The 22,812-nt window shown below is 38.4% G+C and overlaps 1 protein-coding gene across 4 annotated transcripts in view; it reads right to left on the bottom strand.

The window, feature by feature from the left end:
* LOC138329396 (potassium voltage-gated channel subfamily KQT member 1-like) overlaps nt 1-22,812 on the bottom strand; it is a 74,290-nt gene that overhangs the window by 4,254 nt on the left and 47,224 nt on the right. For all 4 annotated transcript variants that reach the window (XM_069276359.1, XM_069276376.1, XM_069276367.1 and 1 more), the window contains 10 exons: nt 20,550-20,628; nt 20,002-20,098; nt 11,982-12,122; nt 11,569-11,679; nt 11,233-11,328; nt 10,604-10,847; nt 8,946-9,054; nt 4,315-4,390; nt 2,470-2,564; nt 1,483-1,579 (listed from right to left, as the gene is read on the bottom strand). In XM_069276359.1, the coding sequence (XP_069132460.1) occupies nt 1,483-1,579; nt 2,470-2,564; nt 4,315-4,390; nt 8,946-9,054; nt 10,604-10,847; nt 11,233-11,328; nt 11,569-11,679; nt 11,982-12,122; nt 20,002-20,098; nt 20,550-20,628 (1,145 nt within the window). The remainder of the gene's footprint in view (nt 1-1,482; nt 1,580-2,469; nt 2,565-4,314; nt 4,391-8,945; nt 9,055-10,603; nt 10,848-11,232; nt 11,329-11,568; nt 11,680-11,981; nt 12,123-20,001; nt 20,099-20,549; nt 20,629-22,812) is intronic.

The raw sequence follows: 22,812 nt of genomic DNA, 5'->3' as shown, positions 1-22,812 counted from the left end.
GGACCTTAAGACCTTTCTATTTATGACCTTTCTATTTATGAAAAGTATTTGATTCTACCATTTCCAGAATTTCAGAAGAAGATTTTTGAAGTTTTAGCCTATTTGACCCTTTTTTTAGCCCCGCCCCTCTGCCCCCAGGGGGTCGGCCTGGACCAATGTGGATATGATATTAAAATGCTATCTCAGGCTAATAATTCTAACCAAGTTTGACTCGTTTCCAATGAAAATTGAGCAAAACATGCTCATAAATGTGTTTTCCTTATATAAACTATAGTAAACTTGACCCCCTCCCCAGGGAGGAACCTAGAGACCCCAGGGTCATATAATTCACAATATTTGTAAAGGACCTTAAGACCTTTCTATTTATTAAAAGTATTTGATTCTACCATTTCCAGAATTTCAGAAGAAGATTTTTGAAATTTTAGCCTATTTGACCCATTTTGACCCCGCCCCTAAGGCCCCTGGAGGTCAGTCATTGAAAATTTGTTAATAGGATTAAATGGCCTTCTCATACTGATTATTCTGACAACATTTGACTCATTTCCTATTACAAATGACCAAATAATGCGCAAAATTGTGTTTTCCCAATATAAACTATAGTAAACTTAACCCCCTCCCCAGGGGGAAACTAGAGACCCCAGGGTCATATAATTCACAATTTTTATAAAGGACCTTAAGACCTTTCTATTTATGAAAAGTATTTGATTCTACCATTTCCAGAATTTCAGAAGAAGATTTTTGAAATTTTAGCCTATTTGACCCATTTTGACCCCGCCCCTAAGGCCCCTGGGGGTTAGTCATTGAAAATTTTTTAATAGGATTAAATGGCCTTCTCGTACTGATAATTCTGACAACATTTTCACTCATTTCCTATTACAAATGACCAAATAATGCGCAAAAATGTGTTTTCCCTATATAAACTATAGTATACTTAACCCCCTCCCCAGGGGGAAACCTTTGTAAAGGACCTTAAGACCTTTCTATTTATGAAAAGTATTTGATTCTACCACATCTGTGAGTAGAGAAGAAGATTTTTGAAATTTTACTCAATTTTACCCCTTTTGGCCCCTCTTACAGCCCCCTGAGGGGTGGGGACCATATAATTCACAATTTTGATTGGCCTTATACCTAAGAAGGTTTGTGCAAAATTTCATTGAAATTGCTTCAGCAGTTTTGGAGAAGAAGTCGAAAATGTAAATTGTTTACGGACATACGACGGACGACGGACGACGCACGACGCACGACGACGGACAAAAGGCGATTAGAATAGGTCACTTGAGACTTCGTCTCAGGTGACCTAAAAACTATCTAGTTTTCTTGGATCAAGGCAACCATGAAATGCTATCATTGTAATCTTTAAATTTTTGTCATTAAGATCTCTACCTTTGCCATCATTAAGACAGTTACACGCTATTTTTGTGACATAGAGGTTACAATGACATATTGTGACCTTGACCTTTACCATCACCGTGATGACCTTACCTGGTTTTCTATAGATGCCACCCTAGCACACACAGTAGCCTTCTCCTTGTTCTCCTTTGATCCCGTATAGAGAGGCTTTCCTAATGTCTGGTCCAGCCTGAAGGTTAAGAAAGGGAGTAAAAATAACCATATGCCTATCAACATTTAGTTGATAATATCTGGATTTAATTCATTATTCTTTCAAGTATATAATTTATATTCATCTAAAATTTTGTATATCAGTTATGATACCAATGAATTTTATACCATTTTGAGTTATGCACATATAATATATCAGTAGAATATACAGTTTTAGTTTATTCAGGAAATTTTGGTACTTCATTAATTTTGTAGCTCCTTTATACAAGGTGTGTATGTAGGGGGAATATGGTTTTTCTCCTTTTTATTTTTTTACATAAGGTTTTTATTGGAGAGAATATGGTAACTTACCAGGTATTTATAGAAGGTTTATGTCATAGAGAATATGGTACTTTTATTGTAGCTTCTTTATACAACATGTATATTTCATTAGGGAGAATGTGGTACCACCATTTTTGCTCTTTTATATGGGGGTCTTTACTAGGGAGAATATGATACTTCATTTTAGCGCCTTTATACAGCATTTATATATTTTATGAGAGAGAATACATGTACAGTACCCAGCTCGTTTGTAGCTTCTTTAAACAGTGTTTATATACTTTATTAGAAATAGTGTTGGGAATCGGTTGAAATTTTATTATCGATCATCAAGTTTGTGTAACCAATCGATGATAGAATATAAAATTGATTATATTTTTCTTTAGTCCCACTGAAGGCCGTGATATTTTCCAAGAAAATCGTACAAACTTTCTTCTGCATGTGTTGCCACTTTCATTTATTATGATGTCAGATTATTCTGACAAAACTCAATTAGATTTCTTACTCGATTTATTGGTCAAACACCCCAAACCAATAATATTCGACGAACTTGATTTATCAGAACACCGCTAATTAGAAAAAATATGATACCTCCTCTGTAGCTCTTTTATCCGGACCATCATATTGAGGTGTCCCTGAGAATATTGCTCTATCACATCACGTACATCATATGGCTTTCTTGCTTGCTGGAAGAAAATAAACATTTTGTGTGACAAACAACAAACAAAAGACACGCCAACTCTATTTGATATTGCAAATGAGAAATAAAAATAATAATATATACTGGTACACAATGTATGATGTATGACTTAATTAACTTGCTAATAGGATGTGGTATATCAATGCATCATGATTTATTCATGTGATGTCTTATACTTATTGAACATTAAACAGGGTGACTTAACACCTATACAATTTCAACTACAGTATAGTACTGAATCTATGTAATATAACTTTGTTTAAAGATATAACTTAAATTCAACTACAGTATAGTACTGAATCTATAACTTAAATTCAACTACAGTATAGTACTGAATCTATGTAATATAACTTTGTTTAAAGATATAACTTAAATTCAACTACAGTATAGTACTGAATCTATAACTTAAATTCAACTACAGTATAGTACTGAATCTATGTAATATAACTTTGTTTAAAGATATAACTTAAATTCAACTACAGTATAGTACTGAATCTATGTAATATAACTTTGTTTAAAGATATAACTTAAATTCAACTACAGTATAGTACTGAATCTATGTAATATAACTTTGTTTAAAGATATAACTTAAATTCAACTACAGTATAGTACTGAATCTATGTAATATAACTTTGTTTAAAGATATAACTTAAATTCAACTACAGTATAGTACTGAATCTATGTAATATAACTTTGTTTAAAGATATAACTTAAATTCAACTACAGTATAGTACTGAATCTATGTAATATAACTTTGTTTAAAGATATAACTTAAATTCAACTACAGTATAGTACTGAATCTATGTAATATAACTTTGTTTAAAGATATAACTTAAATTCAACTACAGTATAGTACTGAATCTATGTAATATAACTTTGTTTAAAGATATAACTTAAATTCAACTACAGTATAGTACTGAATCTATGTAATTTAACTTTGTTTAATGATATAACTTAAATTCAACTACAGTATAGTACTAAATCTATGTAATATAACTTTGTTTAAAGATATAACTTAAATTCAACAACAGTATAGTACTGAATCTATGTAATATAACTTTGTTTAAAGATATAACTTAAATTCAACTACAGTATAGTACTGAATCTATGTAATATAACTTTGTTTAAAGATATAACTTAAATTCAACTACAGTATAGTACTGAATCTATGTAATATAACTTTGTTTAAAGATATAACTTAAAAGAGCAATAGTTTATACAACAGAATATTAACCACATTCAAACCACATTCAGGAAATACTTTGGCTATTGTTCTATCAAAATTGGATAAATTTGATTATAATAATTGTATCTTGTGTGTTACAAATTGATTGTATAATTACTGTAAACCAACTTTATTGTGCAATTTACTTTTATGAATTTCACGATGCAAATAAATTTGTGAAAGTTTATTTCCATGAATTAATATCTTCATTTTTAATTAATTTTTAAAACTGCAAATGTTAATGCTCACAAAGTTGTTTTGAAATGGAAATTGCGAAATTAAGTAGCCGTGAAAGAAAGTTGGTTTTCAGTATGTATACTCAGTTCATATTACAGGATATAGAACTACTCTTTGGAGAAAATTAATTCATTATTTTTGCTGTCAAAGTGTGAAGGTATCTTAAGTAATTTTATCAATTATTTAAAAAAATTAAAATAGATAAAATAGATAAAAGAAATTACACCAAACAAAATTCTTTAAAATTTAATCATGAAACTTTTAAAAGCCTCACCTGAAATTTTCTTCTAGCAACAAAAAATTTTATTTTCCTGATCACCCGAATCATAGTTTTATGAGCATCTGTAAGTCTAAAATAAAAAGGACAAATCATAGTTTTATGAGCATCTGTGAGTCTGAAATAACATGCAAATTCATGGAATTTCCATCCCCCGCTTTCAGGACATATTGTAGGTAAACATTATTGAGGTTAGGTTTAACCTTGGTTGAAACATAAAAAATAAACTTATTCGGAAGTAAGACATTTAGCTTTGTTACCAGGTTTGAAGAAAATCGGTTAATATTTATTACAGTTATTGTACGGAAGTGGCAGAAAATGACTTTTTTTTATCAAATCAAAGGGCCATAACTCTGCTAATTAAGATCTGCAAAAAGTGGCGATTGAACTTGGCTAAGCCCTTAAGGCATTTAACTTTGTAACCATGTTTTAACAATATTAGTTTTAACATTGGTTAGTTATTACACAGAAACTGCAGAAAAATGACATTTGTAGTAAATTAAAGGGCCATAACTCTTATAAATAACATCCGCTGAAAGAGTTGATCGAACCTGGCCAGGTACTTAAGGCATTCAACCTTGTTACCAAGTTTAAAGAGAATCAGTTTATATTTTTTACAGTTATTGTACGGAAGTGGCAGAAACTTACTTTTTTTATTTAAGCAAAGGGTCATAACTCCGTTATATAACGTCCGTTGAAAATCGTGATCGCACTTGGCCGAGTCCTTAAGGCATTTAACCTTGTTACGAAGTTTGAAGAAAATTGGTTTACATTTGTTACACTTATTGCACAGAAATGGCAGAAAATGACGTTTTTAGTAATTAAAAGGGCCATAACTCCACTAAATAAGGTTCATCGACAGTCACGATCAAACTTGGCCGAGCCCTTAAGGCATTTAACCTTGTTACTAAGTTTGAAGAAAATCGGTTTACATTTATTACAGTTATTGCACGGAAATGGCAGAAAATGACGTTTTTGGTAATTCAAATGGCCATAACTCCACTAAATAAGGTCCATCAACAGTCGTGACCAAACTTGGCCGAGCCCTTGAGGCATTTAACCTTGTCACCAATTTTGAAGAAAATCGGTTTACATTTGTTACAGTTATTGCACGGAAATGGCAGAAAATGACGTTTTTGGTAATTCAAATGGCCATAACTCCACTAAATAAGGTCCATCAACAGTCGTGACCAAACTTGGCCGAGCCCTTAAGGCATTTAACCTTGTCACCAATTTTGAAGAAAATCGGTTTACATTTGTTACAGTTATTGCACGGAAACAAAGTGTTACAGACAGACGGACAAACCCAAATTAATATCCCCCGTTTTGGAGAAAGCGGGGGATAAAAAGGACAAATAATAGTTTTATTAGCATTTGTGGGTCTGAAATAAAAAGGAAAAATCATAGTTTTATGAGCATTTGTGAGTCTGAAATAAAAACAACAAATCATATAAAAGTTTTATGAGCATCTGTGAGTATGAAATAAACAGGACAATGTTAATTTTGCACTGAAAGAAAATTAACAAGATAGTATCTCTCCAGTTCTGTGACCTGTAAGTCGAGAGTACATTGACACAGGAAACAACATGACCATGTCAAGCTGACAGCACATTATTTATGTATTTATAGATAATCAGGATTATGGAATAATAATAGGGACCCTGCTGAACAGCTGGAGACAAATGATATTACAGTAGGAAGCAAATTTCACACGATGAATTATTCAATCAATTTCCGACCAAAGTAAGCTAACACTTGTACAATGATAAGATATTTATAAGGTTACGTCTCGTACACTGAAACACACAATACAATCTGATAGGTATATTGGGAGAATGACATGATGACAGCTAGCCATAGAATACTCATTAATAGAAAATGTATAATAATTTTTGGTGATATTTGTCCTATATGACATAGACCAATTACAATGACCCTCTCCCTACTCAATAATGTATGTGTGTCCTAGCTCTGAATACCCTGTTTCCTCGTCAATCATAGCTTGTCAGTAGGAACTCAGTCGGAACTCCTCCATCTCTACAGGAATGGATTATAGTAAGATGGTCTCCTTACAATGTTTGTGGACCATACACAATATTTCTGTATGGCTACTGGTTTAAAGTCTCTAAGATAAGGTGATGGTCTCTTGACAATATTTGTGGACCATACACAATATCTCTGTTGGACTAGCTATAAATCTCTAAGATAAAGTGACAGCCTCTTGATAATGTTTGTGGACCATACACAATATTTCTATGGCTACTGACTAAAAGTCTCTAAGATAAGGTGATGGTATCCTTCCAATATTTGTGGACCACACACAATATCTGTAGGACTAGCTATAAGTCCCTAAGATAAGGTGATGGTCTCCTGCCAATGTGTCTGGACCATACACAATATCTCTATAGGACTAGCTATAAGTCCCTAAGATAAGGTGATGGTCTCCTGCCAATGTGTCTGGACCATACACAATATCTCTATAGGACTAGCTATAAGTCTCTAAGATAAGGTGATGGTCTCCTGCCAATGTGTCTGGACCATACACAATATCTCTATGGCTACTGACTAAAAGTCTCTAAGATAAGGTGATGGTATCCTTCCAATATTTGTGGACCACACACAATATCTGTAGGACTAGCTATAAGTCCCTAAGATAAGGTGATGGTCTCCTGCCAATGTGTCTGGACCATACACAATATCTCTATAGGACTAGCTATAAGTCCCTAAGATAAGGTGATGGTCTCCTGCCAATGTGTCTGGACCATACACAATATCTCTATAGGACTAGCTATAAGTCTCTAAGATAAGGTGATGGTCTCCTGCCAATGTGTCTGGACCATACACAATATCTCTATAGGACTAGCTATAAGTCCCTAAGATAAGGTGATGGTCTCCTGCCAATGTGTCTGGACCATACACAATATCTCTATAGGACTAGCTAAAAGTCACTAAGATAAGGTGATGGTCTCCTGCCTATGTTTGTGAACCCCACACAATATCTGTAGGACTAGCTACAAGTCCCTAAGATAAGGTGATGGTCTCCTACCAATATTTGTGGACCACACACAATATCTCTGTAGGACTAGCTATAAGTCCCTAAGATAAGGTGATGGTCTCCTGCCAATGTGTCTGGACCATACACAATATCTCTATAGGACTAGCTAAAAGTCCCTAAGATAAGGTGATGGTCTCCTTCCAATATTTGTGGACCACACACAATATCTGTAGGACTAGCTATAAGTCACTAAGATAAGGTGATGGTCTCCTGCCTATGTTTGTGGACCACACACAATATCTGTAGGACTAGCTATAAGTCCCTAAGATAAGGTGATGGTCTCCTACCAATATTTGTGGACCACACACAATATATCTGTAGGACTAGCTATAAATCCCTAAGATAAGGTGATGGTCTCTTGACAATGTTTGTGGACCATGTTATATCTCCGTGGCTACTTGCTTTAAGTCCCTAAGATAAGGTGATGGTCTCCTACCAATATTTGTGGACCACACACAATATCTCTATAGGACTAGCTATAAGTCTCTAAGATAAGGTGATGGTCTCCTACCAATATTTGTGGACCACACACAATATCTCTGTAGGACTAGCTATAAATCCCTAAGATAAGGTGATGGTCTCTTGACAATGTTTGTGGACCATGTTTTATCTCCATGGCTACTTGCTATTAGTCCCTAAGATAAGGTGATGGTCTCCTACCAATATTTGTGGACCACACACAATATCTCTGTAGGACTAGCTATAAGTCCCTAAGATAAGGTGATGGTCTCCTGCCAATGTGTCTGGACCATACACAATATCTCTATAGGACTAGCTCTAAGTCCCTAAGATAAGGCGATGGTCTCCTGACAATATTTGTGGACCACACACAATATCTCTGTAGGGTGGGCTGTAAGTCTCCAAGGTAATCGATTAAAAAGTCTTCTGAGGATGTTTGTGGACAATGCATATGCATTATCTGGCCTGTCCACAATAAAGTATTTAATATTTTAGCAGCTAATTAAAATGTATTATATGGGTAGAATAAGGACACAGGTTTTCTATTCAGAAGCTCAATACAGGCTATTATTGTTACAATATCTACATCACCAATATAAAACTTGGTTTGGTACAACTCTGTTTTGTCAGCACCAGAACAACTGCATGTCATAAGAGTTCCAATGGGCCTGTATCACTTATTCAGCTTTCATTTCTCAAAGGCAACAGAGAAATCATCTTATACTCACATGCATCTAAGGCGTTCAAGGAGAGCAAAAATATCATTTCATCGAGAGTTTTGGCGTTCAAGGAGAGCAAAAATATCATTTCATCGAGAGTTTTGGCGTAACTTGTCTAAACCGAACATACCCAGGACCAGCATATTTGGCTGGTATAGCCAGATTTTCAGATTATAGAGGTTTTATTTACTATAAATTGAGAATAAAATGCAATACAATTATGCTAAAATACTCAGGGATCTGGTATACTATATCAAAAACTGTTGTGCATACAAGTATTTTTTTCTGAAAAATTGTTTTCAGATGGACCGAAAGAAGGTCAGATATAAAGAAAATGGACCACAGACAAATTTAAATAGAATATTTGATGAAGGTGGAGAAAATAATAAACTTACTGTTCTGGTTTTGATATCACTTCATTTTCTTCTGCATCGTCTGCTGAGAACTCCAACACGTCCTGAGATGGCAGCCCAAAGGAGCCCATTGGAGACTTGTTAGGGGTACCTGTAACATAGCAACAACAGCCTGATTAATTGGGGTTAAACATTTGTTATCAAAAGTGTAACTGTTAACATGATATGTAAATGTTACTTCAATTTAAAATATTTGATTTTAATAGTTTAACATCCCAAGATGATTTAAGGAAAGTCAGAGTACCTAAATAAAAACTACTACAAACAAACATTCAGCACATGGCAACCGTCCCACATGGGATTTAAACTTGAGACTTATAGGTCGAGGGCTTGTGTAAAATGTCGGTATTTCATATTTCTTTACAACTCGCTACCATGCCCCTCCAGCACCCCAAATTAATATGTAGGCCTGCTGCAAAAACTAGTCAAGTAAAGAATAATGTTATAAGTATATATAATGTCAATAAATGTCCCTTTAGCTTGACTTTGACTTTAGAAATTCAAACTTGCCCAAAATACTATCATGTCCATCGCAAAATAGCTCAAGGAATGAAATTGCTAGAGTACTATAAAGCTCTGTTACATACAGTCTAACTCTCTTAATATGAATTGGGATTGTACAAAATCCAGTTTTATACAAATGGAAATGAAATCCCCTGCAAATTGCATTCAATATCCTTGTTTTATATTTCCTGTTTAATATGAATTGATTTATACGAAAACCTGCATAATACATAGCAATATTCAAGTCCCCTGGTCACTTTTTGTGTTATTTTAAACCCACATAAGTTTTGATAATTGATCACTTCTGTGTGTTGACACATGCCCTTCAATTATGCATATCGAGTGGATAATCCACACAAGGGATGAACAACGTTTAATAAAACAGTAGTATATCACTGACCAAATGTCTCGTATAGCTTCATTTTCTGTGTTTGTTGTACAAATGTTAACCCACTTAGTACGAAACCCACATAATACAAAAGGATTTCAAGGGTCCCCAGGATTTCGTAATAACCGGGTTTGACTGTATGTACTATGTCACACACAGAGATGGATGCCAAAGGATATCTACATGACAAGACAATCAGGATGGTTTAGATTTTTCCCAGAGGGAAGCAAAGCATAGATAATCATTGTATACCCTAATTGAAAATCATACTCTTAATTGATTCTTTAATAATGGACACAAAATTGCAAAAAATAAATAAATAGATAATTAGAAATTCTAGCCTGAATGTCCAGTATGTGTATCTAGTGAAGTATCATCAGAATACCTGGTAGATACCCGTAGGTATCAGCTACTTCAGACACCCTACACTGCCATTTATTGTTAGTTCATCAATCAATACCGACCATAATTAGATTTTTCAATAGCTAAAAACAGTTACAATCATACATAAAAAATGAAACAACAAAGAAGAACAAAAGCATTTATTTTTGAAATAGGTACTGAAAAGATTTCATTATGAAAGAAATGATTTTGTTAAAAGCGTATCAATAACATTTGAGTACATTTATTTGTAGAACAGGTATTGCTTAGATTTATTATATATTGATTACAGGAACAAATGGATATGATATACGACTTATTGAGAACACAATTATGTACATAGGTGAGACAATACTACACGACGTACCTGGTTTATTAGGCTCCAAATACCCTGATATAGAGCTGACACTTTCATGTCTGTTGAATATACTGTTGCCAGCCGACCGTGAGCAGCGACGTTTCTTTAAAAAGCTGGTGCGACGGGCCATGCGAGCGAAAGGGGAGGCAGCGGTATTGTTACCATAGAATGCCTTATAGTGCTTGTCAAGGTGCATAGTCCAGGTGGCATTGGAGTTAAATCCAGGCTCGGCAGCATAACACCTCCATAGACTCTGTAACATACAAGGATTCCGTCAAAAATAAAGTCAAAAGTTTAGTATGTTATCACATCATCTAAGCTGAAACGAGGAAATGTGTTATTTTGTCTTGTTCCAGAAAATGCTATATGTTACCCTTTTAACCTTGGTGACTAAAGGACAATAAATGATAACACAATGAAAAAGCAAAACAAAAGATACCTTTAGTTAAACCTGTCTATAAAGAACATCAAAAGAACAAAGAAAGAAAAAATATCTATCCAAGTGGTGTTTATACAAAGGTAAAATGAAATTGAAATTGGTCATTTGGGACCACAAGAAAGTGGACATACTAAGCTGGTGATCTTTATACAGAGGTGGTTACCAAGACAACTAGTAAGTAAATGAATCTATGACCTACCTGTATGAGGGCAGCTGCAGTAGGAATCTGTCTGTTAAAGTGTTTTTGTCTCTGTTTTTGTTGAACTTTTAAAGCAAAACCTGATCCTAAAATACCCTAAAACAAAAAATACATGTTGGTTACTACTCCTGATGCTAATGTACCCTAAAACAGAACAAATATGTAAAGTTCAAGGTCATTCAATTGAATAAACTAGGTATGATTTTGGAAATCTATTTTAATACACTTTATTGAAATGAGCATGAAAGTATGTTAAATATATCTTTGAACATTTCACCAACTGGGATCTGAGACTACGCCAGTAATTTACAGCTACAAACTGGATCATGGACTTACAGCTGGGAGAGCAAAGAATGAGATGGCGAATACAGAGAAGCATGATGCCACGATTCTCCCCATCCACGTCATAGGAACGGTATCACCATACCCTATAGTTGTAACAGTAATCTACAAAACAAAACACAGTCATGTAATCATGGTACAAACGTAGTTACACTCTAACTAAAGAGCAGACCCCAGATGTCACCAAATATGATGGATACTAACATTATCAGATAGTTAACTTAGCCCAATGTATGTTGATTATAATCTTGTGCCATAATGTTAAGCCAGTTGCAATCCTTAAATTCTGTGTAAACTACAAGGAAAATAGATTCGAACCAGTAATCACAGCAATCAAAAATGTGAGAAAATTGCTGTTATTATTATAAAAAATGTTTGACCAAATTGTCTCCCCTCATTACACTTACCACTCCCCACCAGAGGGCATCTGCATAGCTTGTGAAGTGAGTAATACCGTCCTCCGACACAAAATCTTTTTCAGCGAGGTAGACAAAGTAGGATGAGAAAATAAGACCTAAAAACCCTATATATAGTGTGGTTATCAGTTCCTGTAAACAAAGAATGGCAAAGAGTCAGGAATCATCATAGAGATGATACAAATGTGATTTATGTACTGTAGTGTTGGTAAACTTTGTGGGCATTTTATTTTTGCTATATCCGTGCACTGAAATCTGCAAATTCTAAATACAAGGGAAATATTAAAAAATTCAATGACATACCTAAGAACAATGGTTTAAGGTATGATAGGAATTAGTGGACCGCGGAAATTTAATACCTGCGAATATCCTCTTTATAGAAAACCACAAAATATTGACCATGTAAATTTAGAGCCTATACAGTACCCAGCAGCAGTGTTAATATTACATTTAACAACGATAAAATCAAAAAGCTGTAACCAGTCAATGATATTCACACTTAAACAATGAGGATAGTAAGGATATTTAACAAAAGGAAAAAATACAATCAGGATAGTCAACCAATCAAATAACTATAATTTTCAACCAATCAATACTCCACCTATCAAATAACCATAATGTTCAACCAATGAAACAACTTAAATGATTATTCAATATAAAGGTAGTACATTTCAACAAACATTAATCTAACTTTACACAAATAAAATAGCTAGTTATATAATGACAATTGAGTTGCTAACCAAATGTTAAAAGTGTTAAAAGTGAATTGTTTTAACCAGGGTATAACATTAAATGATTGGTTAAAAAGCAAAGGCATAATAGCAAATTGAGTGTGGCATCAATAACCTGTAGCAATTTAATTTTAAACTCTTGACGAATTATTAGACCTCGAGGTCAAAGTTTTCAAATCATCCAATATAGCTCATCACAGATAATAGGAGTGAACTAGAAATGTGTGTAAACCATAAAGTTCCTCATCTCCATATGAAACTAGCATAGGAATGAATGGCAAGAGACAGGAAAAGACCTGGAAAAGACAAGGACACGGTGTGGACAGGAGCAGGAAAAGACAAGAACACAGTTGGGACAGGACCAGGAAAAGACAAGGATATGGTGGGGACAGGACCAGGAAAAGACAAGGACATGATGGGGACAAGACCAAGACAAGGACATGATGGGGACAAGACCAAGACAAGGACATGATGGGGACAAGACCAGGGAAAGACAAGGACATGATGGGGACAGGACCAGGAAAAGACAAGGACACGATGGGGACAGGACCAGGAAAAGACAAGGACATGATGGGGACAGGACCAGGAAAAGACAAGGACATGATGGGACAGGACCAGGAAAAGACAAGGACATGATGGGGGACAGGACCAGGAAAAGACACAGGACATGATGGGGACAGGACCAGGAAAAGACAAGGACATGATGGGGACAGGACCAGGAAAAGACAAGGACATGATGGGGACAGGACAGGAAAAGATGGGGACAAGGACATGGACATGGGGGACAGGACCAGGAAAAGACAAGGACACGGTGGGGACAGGACAGGAAAAGACAAGACACGACAGACAGAAAAGACAAGGACATGATGGGGAAAGTACCAAGAAAAGACAAGGACATGATGTGGACAGGACCTGGAAAAGACAAAGACATGATGGGGAAAGGAATCAGGAAAAGACAAAAACATGATGGGGTCAGAACCAGGAAAAGACAAGGACATGATGGGGACAGGACCAGGAAAAGACAAGGACATGATGGGGACAGGACCAGGAAAAGACAAGGACATGATGGGGACAGGACCAGGAAAAGACAAGGACATGATGGGAACAGAAGGACATGATGGGGACAGAACCAGGAAAGACAAGGACACCGTGATGGGGACAGGACCAGGAAAAGGACACGGACAAGGACCACGATTGGGACAGGACTAGGAAAAGACAAGGACACGGTGGGGGACAGAAAACAGGAAAAGACAGGGACAAAGACAGGAAAAGACAAGGACATGATGGGGAAACAGGAAAAGGACCAAGACAAGGACATGATGGGGACAGGACCAGGAAAAGACAAGACATGATGGGGACAGGACCAGGAAAAGACAAGGACATGATGGGGACAGGACCAGGAAAAGACAAGGACATGATGGGGGACAGGACCAGGAAAAGACAAGGACATGATGGGGACAGGACCAGGAAAGAGCGGCAGGAAAAGACAAGGACATGATGGGGACGGACCAGGAAAAGACAAGGACTGATGGGGACAGGACCAGGAAAAGACAAGGACATGATGGGACAGGACCAGGAAAAGACAAGGACATGATGGGACAAGGACCAGAAAAGACAAGACATGATGGGGACAGGACCAGGAAAAAGACAAGAACAATGATGGGGACAGGACCAGGAAAAGACAAGGACATGATGGGGACAGGACCAGGAAAAGACAAGGACATGATGGGGAAGACCAGGAAAAGACAAGGACATGATGGGGACAGGACCAGGAAAAGACAAGGACATGATGGGGACAGGACCAGAAAAGACAAGGACATGATGGGGACAGGACCAGGAAAAGACAAGGACATGATGGGGACAGACCAGGAAAAGACAAGGACATGATGGGGACAAGACCAGGAAAAGACAAGGACATGATGGGGACAGGACCAGGAAAAGACAAGGACATGATGGGGACAGGACCAGGAAAAGACACAAGGACATGATGGGGACAGGACCAGGAAAAGACAAGGACATGATGGGGACAGGACCAGGAAAAGACAAGGACATGATGGGGACAGGACCAGGAAAAGACAAGGACATGATGGGGACAGGACCAGGAAGGAATGACAGGGACCAGGAAAGACATGATGGGACAGGACCAGGAAAAAGACAAGGACATGATGGGGACAGGACCAGGAAAAGACAAGGACATGATGGGGAGGACCAGGAAAAGACAAGGACATGATGGGACAGGACCAGGAAAAGACAAGGACATGATGGGGGAAAGGACCAGAAAAGACAAGGACATGATGGGGACAGGACCAGGAAAGACATGGGACAGGACGGGAAGAAAAGACAAGACATGATGGGGACAGGACCAGGAAAAGACAAGGACATGATGGGGACAGGACCAGGAAAAGACAAGGACATGATGGGGACAGACCCAGGAAAAGACAAGGACATGATGGGGACAGGACCAGGAAAAGACAAGGACATGATGGGACAGGACCAGGAAAAGACAAGGACATGATGGGGACAGGACCAGGAAAAGACAAGGACACTGATGGGGACAGGACCAGGAAAAGACAAGGACATGATGGGGACAGGACCAGGAAAAGACAAGGGACACGGTGGGGACAGGACCAGGAAAAGACAGGGACATGATGGGGACAGGAAGGAAAAGACAAGGACATGATGGGGACAGGACCAGGAAAAGACAAGAACATGATGGGGACAGGACCAGGAAAAGACAAGGACATGATGGGGACAGGACCAGGAAAAGACAAGGACATGATGGGGACAGGACCAGGAAAAGACAAGGACATGATGGGGACAGGACCAGGAAAAGACAAGGACATGATGATGGGGACAGGACCAGGAAAAGAAGAAGGACATGATGGGACAGGACCAGGAAAAGACAAGGACATGATGGGGACAGGACCAGGAAAAAGACAAGGACATGATGGGGACAGGACCAGGAAAAGACAAGGACATGATGGGGACAGGACCAGGAAAAGACAAGGACATGATGGGGACAAGACCAGGAAAAGACAAGACATGATGGGGACAGGAAAAGACAAGGACATGATGGGGACAGGACCAGGAAAAGAAACCAAGGACATGATGGGGACAGGACCAGGAAAAGACAAGGACATGATGGGGACAGGACCAGGAAAAGACAAGGACATGATGGGACAGGACCAGGAAAAGACAAGGACATGATGGGGACAGGACCAGGAAAAGACAAGGACATGATGGGGACAGGAAAAACAGAAAAGACAAGGACATGATGGGGACAGGACCAGGAAAAGACAAGGACATGATGGGGACAGGACCAGGAAAAGACAAGGACATGATGGGGACAGGACCAGGAAAAAACAAGGACATGATGGGGACAGGACCAGGAAAAGACAAGGACATGATGGGGACAGGACCAGGAAAAGACAAGGACATGATGGGGACAGGACCAGGAAAAGACAAGGACATGATGGGGACAGGACCAGGAAAAGACAAGGACATGATGGGGACAGGACAGGAAAAGACAAGGACATGATGGGGACAGGACCAGGAAAAGACAAGGACCGATGGGGACAGGACCAGGAAAAGACAAGGACATGATGGGGACAGAGGAACAGGAAAAGACAAGGACATGATGGGGACAGGACCAGGAAAAGACAAGGACATGATGGGGACAGGACCAGGAAAAGACAAGGACATGATGGGGACAGGACCAGGAAAAGACAAGGACATGATGGGGACAGGACCAGGAAAAGACAAGGACATGATGGGGACAGGACCAGGAAAAGACAAGGACATGATGGGGACAGGACCAGGAAAAGACAAGGACATGATGGGGACAGACCAGGAAAAAGACAAGGACATGATGGGGACAGGACCAGGAAAAGACAAGGACATGATGGGGACAGGACCAGGAAAAGACAAGGACATGATGGGGACAGGACCAGGAAAAGACAAGGACATGATGGGGACAGGACCAGGAAAAGACAAGGACATGATGGGGACAGGACCAGGAAAAGACAAGGACATGATGGGGACAGGACCAGGAAAAGACAAGGACATGATGGGGACAGGACCAGGAAAAGACAAGGACATGATGGGGACAGGACCAGGAAAAGACATATGGGACATGATGGGGACAGGACCAGGAAAAACAAGGACATGATGGGGACAGACAGGAAAGACAAGGACATGATGGGGACAGGACCAGGAAAAGACAAGGACATGATGGGGACAGGACCAGGAAAAGACAAGGACATGATGGGGACAGGACCAGGAAAAGACAAGGACATGATGGGGACAGGACCAGGAAAAGACAAGGACATGATGGGGACAGGACCAGGAAAAGACAAGGACATGATGGGGACAGGACCAGGAAAAGACAAGGACATGATGGGGACAGGACCAGGAAAAGACAAGGACATGATGGGGGACAGGACCAGGAAAAGACAAGGACATGATGGGGACAGGACCAGGAAAAGACAAGGACATGATGGGGACAGGACAAAGAAGACGACATGATGGGGACAGGACCAGAAAATAGAAAAGACAAGGACAGAAAAAAGATGGGGACAGGACCAGGAAAAGACAAGGACATGATGGGGACAGGACCAGGAAAAGACAAGGACATGATGGGGACAGGACCAGGAAAAGACAAGGACATGATGGGGACAAGACCAAGACAAGGACATGATGGGGACAGGACCAGGAAAAGACAAGGACATGATGGGGACAGGACCAGGAAAAGACAAGGACATGATGGGGACAGGACCAGGAAAAGACAAGGACATGATGGGGACAGGACCAGGAAAAGACAAGGACATGATGGGGACAGGACCAGGAAAAGACAAGGACATGATGGGGACAGGACCAGGAAAAGACAAGGACATGATGGGGACAGGACCAGGAAAAGACAAGGACATGATGGGGACAGGACCAGGAAAAGACAAGGACATGATGGGGACAGGACCAGGAAAAGACAAGGACATGATGGGGACAGGACCAGGAAAAGACAAGGACATGATGGGGACAGGACCAGGAAAAGACAAGGACATGATGGGGACAGGACCAGGAAAAGACAAGGACAGAAAAGACCAGAAAAGACATGATGGGGACAGGACCAGGAAAAGACAAGGACATGATGGGACAGGACCAGGAAAAGACAAGGACATGATGGGGACAGGACCAGGAAAAGACAAGGACATGATGGGGACAGGACCAGGAAAAGACAAGGACATGATGGGGACAGGACCAGGAAAAGACAGGACATGATGGGGACAAGACAGGAAGACAAGGACATGATGGGGACAGGACCAGGAAAAGACAAGGACATGATGGGGACAGGACCAGGAAAAGACAAGGACACGATGGGGACAGGACCAGGAAAAGACAAGGACACGGTGGGGACAGGACCAGGAAAAGACAGGGACATGATGGGGACAGGACCAGGAAAAGACAAGGACATGATGGGGACAGGACCAGGAAAAGACAAGGACAAGGGGACAGGACAGGAAAAGGACATGATGGGGACAGGACCAGGAAAAGACAAGGACATGACAGATGGGGACAGGACCAGGAAAAGACAAGGACACGATGGGGACAGGACCAGGAAAAGACAGGGACATGATGGGGACAGGACCAGGAAAAGACAAGGACATGATGGGGACAGGACCAGGAAAAGACAAGGACATGATGGGGACAGGACCAGGAAAAGACAAGGACATGATGGGGACAGGACCAGGAAAAGACAAGGACATGATGGGGACAGGACCAGGAAAAGACAAGGACATGATGGGGACAGGACCAGGAAAAGACAAGGACATGATGGGGACAGGACCAGGAAAAGACAAGGACATGATGGGGACAGGACCAGGAAAAGACAAGGACATGATGGGGACAAGACCAAGACAAGGACATGATGGGGACAGGACCAGGAAAAGACAAGGACATGATGGGGACAGGACCAGGAAAAGACAAGGACATGATGGGGACAGGACCAGGAAAAGACAAGTACATGATGGAGACAAGACCCAAGACAAGGACACGGTGGGTACAGGACCAGGAAAAGACAAGGACATGATGGGGACAGGACCAGAAAAAGACAAGGGTATGATGGGGACAGGACCAGGAAAAGACAAGTACATAATGGGTACAGGACCAGGAAAAGACAAGGACATGATGGGTACAGGACAACAAATCCATACACTCAGTTACAGCCACTCCCTCTAATTTCCATTTCATAACAAGGAGATACAGAAAACAGACATTTGAAAAAAATGGCTGGACAATTGGACCGGCAAGGACTGTGAGTAAGCCGGACCGAACAAGTTTTTGCCGGACCGAACATAATGTGAATTTTTGAAGTAAACATAAATTCCGGCTATTAGTATCCAGGCAGCTGTTTCGCAACATCTGAGAAAATAAGAATAATTTCCAAATCGGATTACCAAAGTACATTTAATGAAAGGTTAACCAAATCTATAATTCAAGTAAAACAGCTAGCCCATCAAAGTGTGCAACTTCATTGTTCTAATATCCTCCACATAGATTGGTTCAGGTTATGGGAGGGTAGATTCATTTCAATGTTGGGTTGTTGTTAGTAGTGACATTATTTACCTATGTATGGGGTGGCGAGACGTTCATTATGTCTAGTCTAAAAAGGAAAGAGATTTTATTGTCTCCATCGAGACTATGTCTATCAATTTGACAAGTTGATAAAGATATCGTGCTAACTCTTTGTAAAGATTCTTAATTTTACTTATTTGTATTATGGTTTTAAGAGAATAATCAATGTTATTATCTTATTAGTATCCATGGTAACTGCTGTTTTAGGTGGGAGGTCCAGGGGCTGAGTAGTTAAAGTGTCTAACAACCTAATTCTAAATCTAGCCCCCTATCTTTGGATTATGGTGGCCATATACCTACACTGGCTGATTTTAAGGCTCCAGCCTTGGTGCCTATATCGTAAAGGTGCGTAGTGATCGACCTCTGATTTTTTAACTCTCTACAGCAGTGGCATTATGGTTAAAATGTTCGATACATTACTCCTGGCATGTGGTGACCCAGCAGTTAAGGTATCTGATGTTCGAAATCTTGCCTCAAAACTTTAGGATGCCATGGCCAAGCAGTTTAAGTTGTATTAACACATTACAGACTGAGTTATATAACTATCCTTGCCAGTACATCGTTATGATTAACAACTTTCAGCAGCAGCAGATAACTGTGTGATAAGGAAATACTGGGGTCTACAGATATTTAGACCAGTACCAATTACTCACCTGTCTATGTATATACACTACAGAACCTAATAGCCGCCATGTCCCTCCTTGACGATCGACATGAAGCATTCGTAAAATCTGTAAAAATCTCACACCCCTGGAAAACAAAAGGACTTGTCATTATTATTTAAAATATGTGTGACAATTAAGCATTGATCACAATATCTGGGATTTTTTTTTTTTTTTTTCTTCTGGAATCAATATGATATGGCCGGTGTAAAACCAGATATGTTTAATAATTAATACCAACTCCCATTCTATGAAAAGGGGACATAAAATCAAAGAACAAATAACAAAAAAATATGCATAGAATTCTTGTAAATATTAAACCTTGATACTTGATTAATTATGCATGAAAACCATATATGAAATGAAAAAAAAGAGAGAAAAAACAACATCATTTCCATACTGATATTTGGTACAGTGTGACATATCAAGTTCAGCCTCTTTACAATTGAATTTTTATTATCTAATTTGGCTCTGACTATGTTTCAGCTAAGTTAGCCCTGACCATGTATCATGGCCAATGTGGCCCTGATAATGCATACCTGATTGCTGAAGTGGCAAATACTTGACCCTCAGAGCCTGCTGACAGTACTACAACTGATGCTGACACCACAAGGAAATCTGAAATAAAATTAGGAGAAAATAGATCCCTTATATAAGTAAGTACATCTAAAGCAACATTATATTTAATGACTCTACTTACTGAGTTCTCAATCCTCTACCATCACTTTTTAATTCTCTATGAAACCTTATAGGATGTGCTGAATCCTTAATCACACAAAGGCTGTGTCATTAATTAAATGAGGGGCACATAAATGGTGTCATAATATAGACCTTTCACAAAACTATTGCACAAGGTATACAACAACAAATTCACAAAAATAAATAAGTAAATAAACTATTGGTAGATGGTATTCATTTTAACAGTCAGTCTACATTTAGTAAAGATTCAAATCTGATGTAAATGAATTTGAGGCCACAAAATGGGGAATGGAAGCTTATACAGACAGGGTTGCTTATTATGTAGAATACGGTACAAACAGGCATAAAAACTGGCGCTATATTATGTATGAGAACATTTTGTTTTGTTTCATCACATTATTTTCCAATTATTTTACTACTTACCTAATGTAATATTAGGCCGCTGGTGTAAAACAATGTAGTGAAAGTCAATTGTTGCATAATAACAATGACATTATTACGCCATTAGAAACTCAAGATGGCAATATATGTCTATTTGGTACTTCTAAATAAAAATATCAAAGCATGTTGCTTTTTTGAGTCATGATAAAAACCATTTTAAATGTATGTTCATTGTTTACAAGATTTCATTAAACATGCCATTTTTATTAGCGTCATATGTATATTCCTGCTGATTGTAATGTTTATATTGTTTTCCGTGGATTGTCAAAGGCAATACCCACATTTTGAAACACATCATAAATGAGATGATGTTTTGTGACCATTACAAGCTATTTTCAAGTCATAAAAGGGGAAATAATAACATTGTGAAGGATATTGAATCGTGTTAAGTTAGCCTTCAACAAGAAGTCAAGGTTAAACTTGTGTTTTAATGTTGTTATAGTAGCAGTGGAGTTGATTTAGCTGTTGTCTTGTTTAACCGACACTTTTTAATTCATTATATTGTGCTTAAATGCAGACAGCAGTGTTACAATATCATTGGCCTGTCCTTGTTCATATTAGATTTCAGAACATAAGAATTATCGCATTCAGAACCTTAGAATTACTAGAATTATCATCCAGAAAGTGAAGTTATATAACCATCCCCCCACCCCGCCTCCCATTTTGCAACAAAAGGGCAATAACTCTGAAAAAGACAGAGGTATCTTGTCTCAAAATAGGTTACGCACATACATGTATATATTGTATAAGGATTATTGTAAGAGTTTTCAAATCTCTCAAACAGTTAAGCACTCATTTGTCAATCGTTTTGTCTTCTGATGAGCAGATGGACAGACAGACAACCTGACAGTACTACTCCCCCCCCCACCTTATCTTTGTTGCAGGAGGTATAATTATACTTTATAATAGTGTAATATTATTGGTCAATATACATGAGATGAAACATAATATCCATGCTGTTACATCATATTGTCCTTTTGTTATTGATATAAAACTTTGGAGTATCGTGCTCTGATATTGGCCATTAATTCATTCAGTTATTAATGGTGCTGTAATAACAACATGTGTATCAGTGGTTTGTCCTTATTGATAATAACACCGCAACAGTGTTAAAATGTCAAACCTGTGCTCTATTATACTCCACAGTGCTAAGATTCTGGTCAGTCATCATTCACATTAAATTTCAGAATACAGTCAAGCCTGTCCATAAAGACCACCCAAGGCACAAGAGAAAAGTGGTTTCTATAACCAAGTGGTCTTTATACACAGGTCAAATTGCGTTATAAATGCATGGCCATTTGGGACCCTAAGAAAGGCAGGTTTCACTGTGTCAATGGGCAGTTGATTTGTACACTCAATTTCCTAACCAGAGTAATAGTACTACAGATACAACATTACTTTGATCAAATTTCTAGGTTATTAATATTTTTTATTAGTGGTGAGTATGAGGCAGCTGGTTGATACTCTACTCATTATTATTCATATTCATATCAGAGATTATGTCTACTTTCTGTAACAAATCATTATGTATTCCATAAAATGTTTGATATACATGTAGTAACATATAATTATATGATCCTTTTGTAGATGAAATATGTGATGGAATAAATTAAAGAATTATTGACCATCAGAATTATGTAATATTACAGTACATTGCCGTTT

This window comes from Argopecten irradians, chromosome 1 (assembly GCF_041381155.1).
Source record: "Argopecten irradians isolate NY chromosome 1, Ai_NY, whole genome shotgun sequence".
NCBI lineage: Eukaryota > Metazoa > Mollusca > Bivalvia > Pectinida > Pectinidae > Argopecten > Argopecten irradians.
The sequence above is the reverse complement of the archived record's forward strand: the minus strand, read 5'-3'. Positions and strand labels throughout refer to the sequence as shown.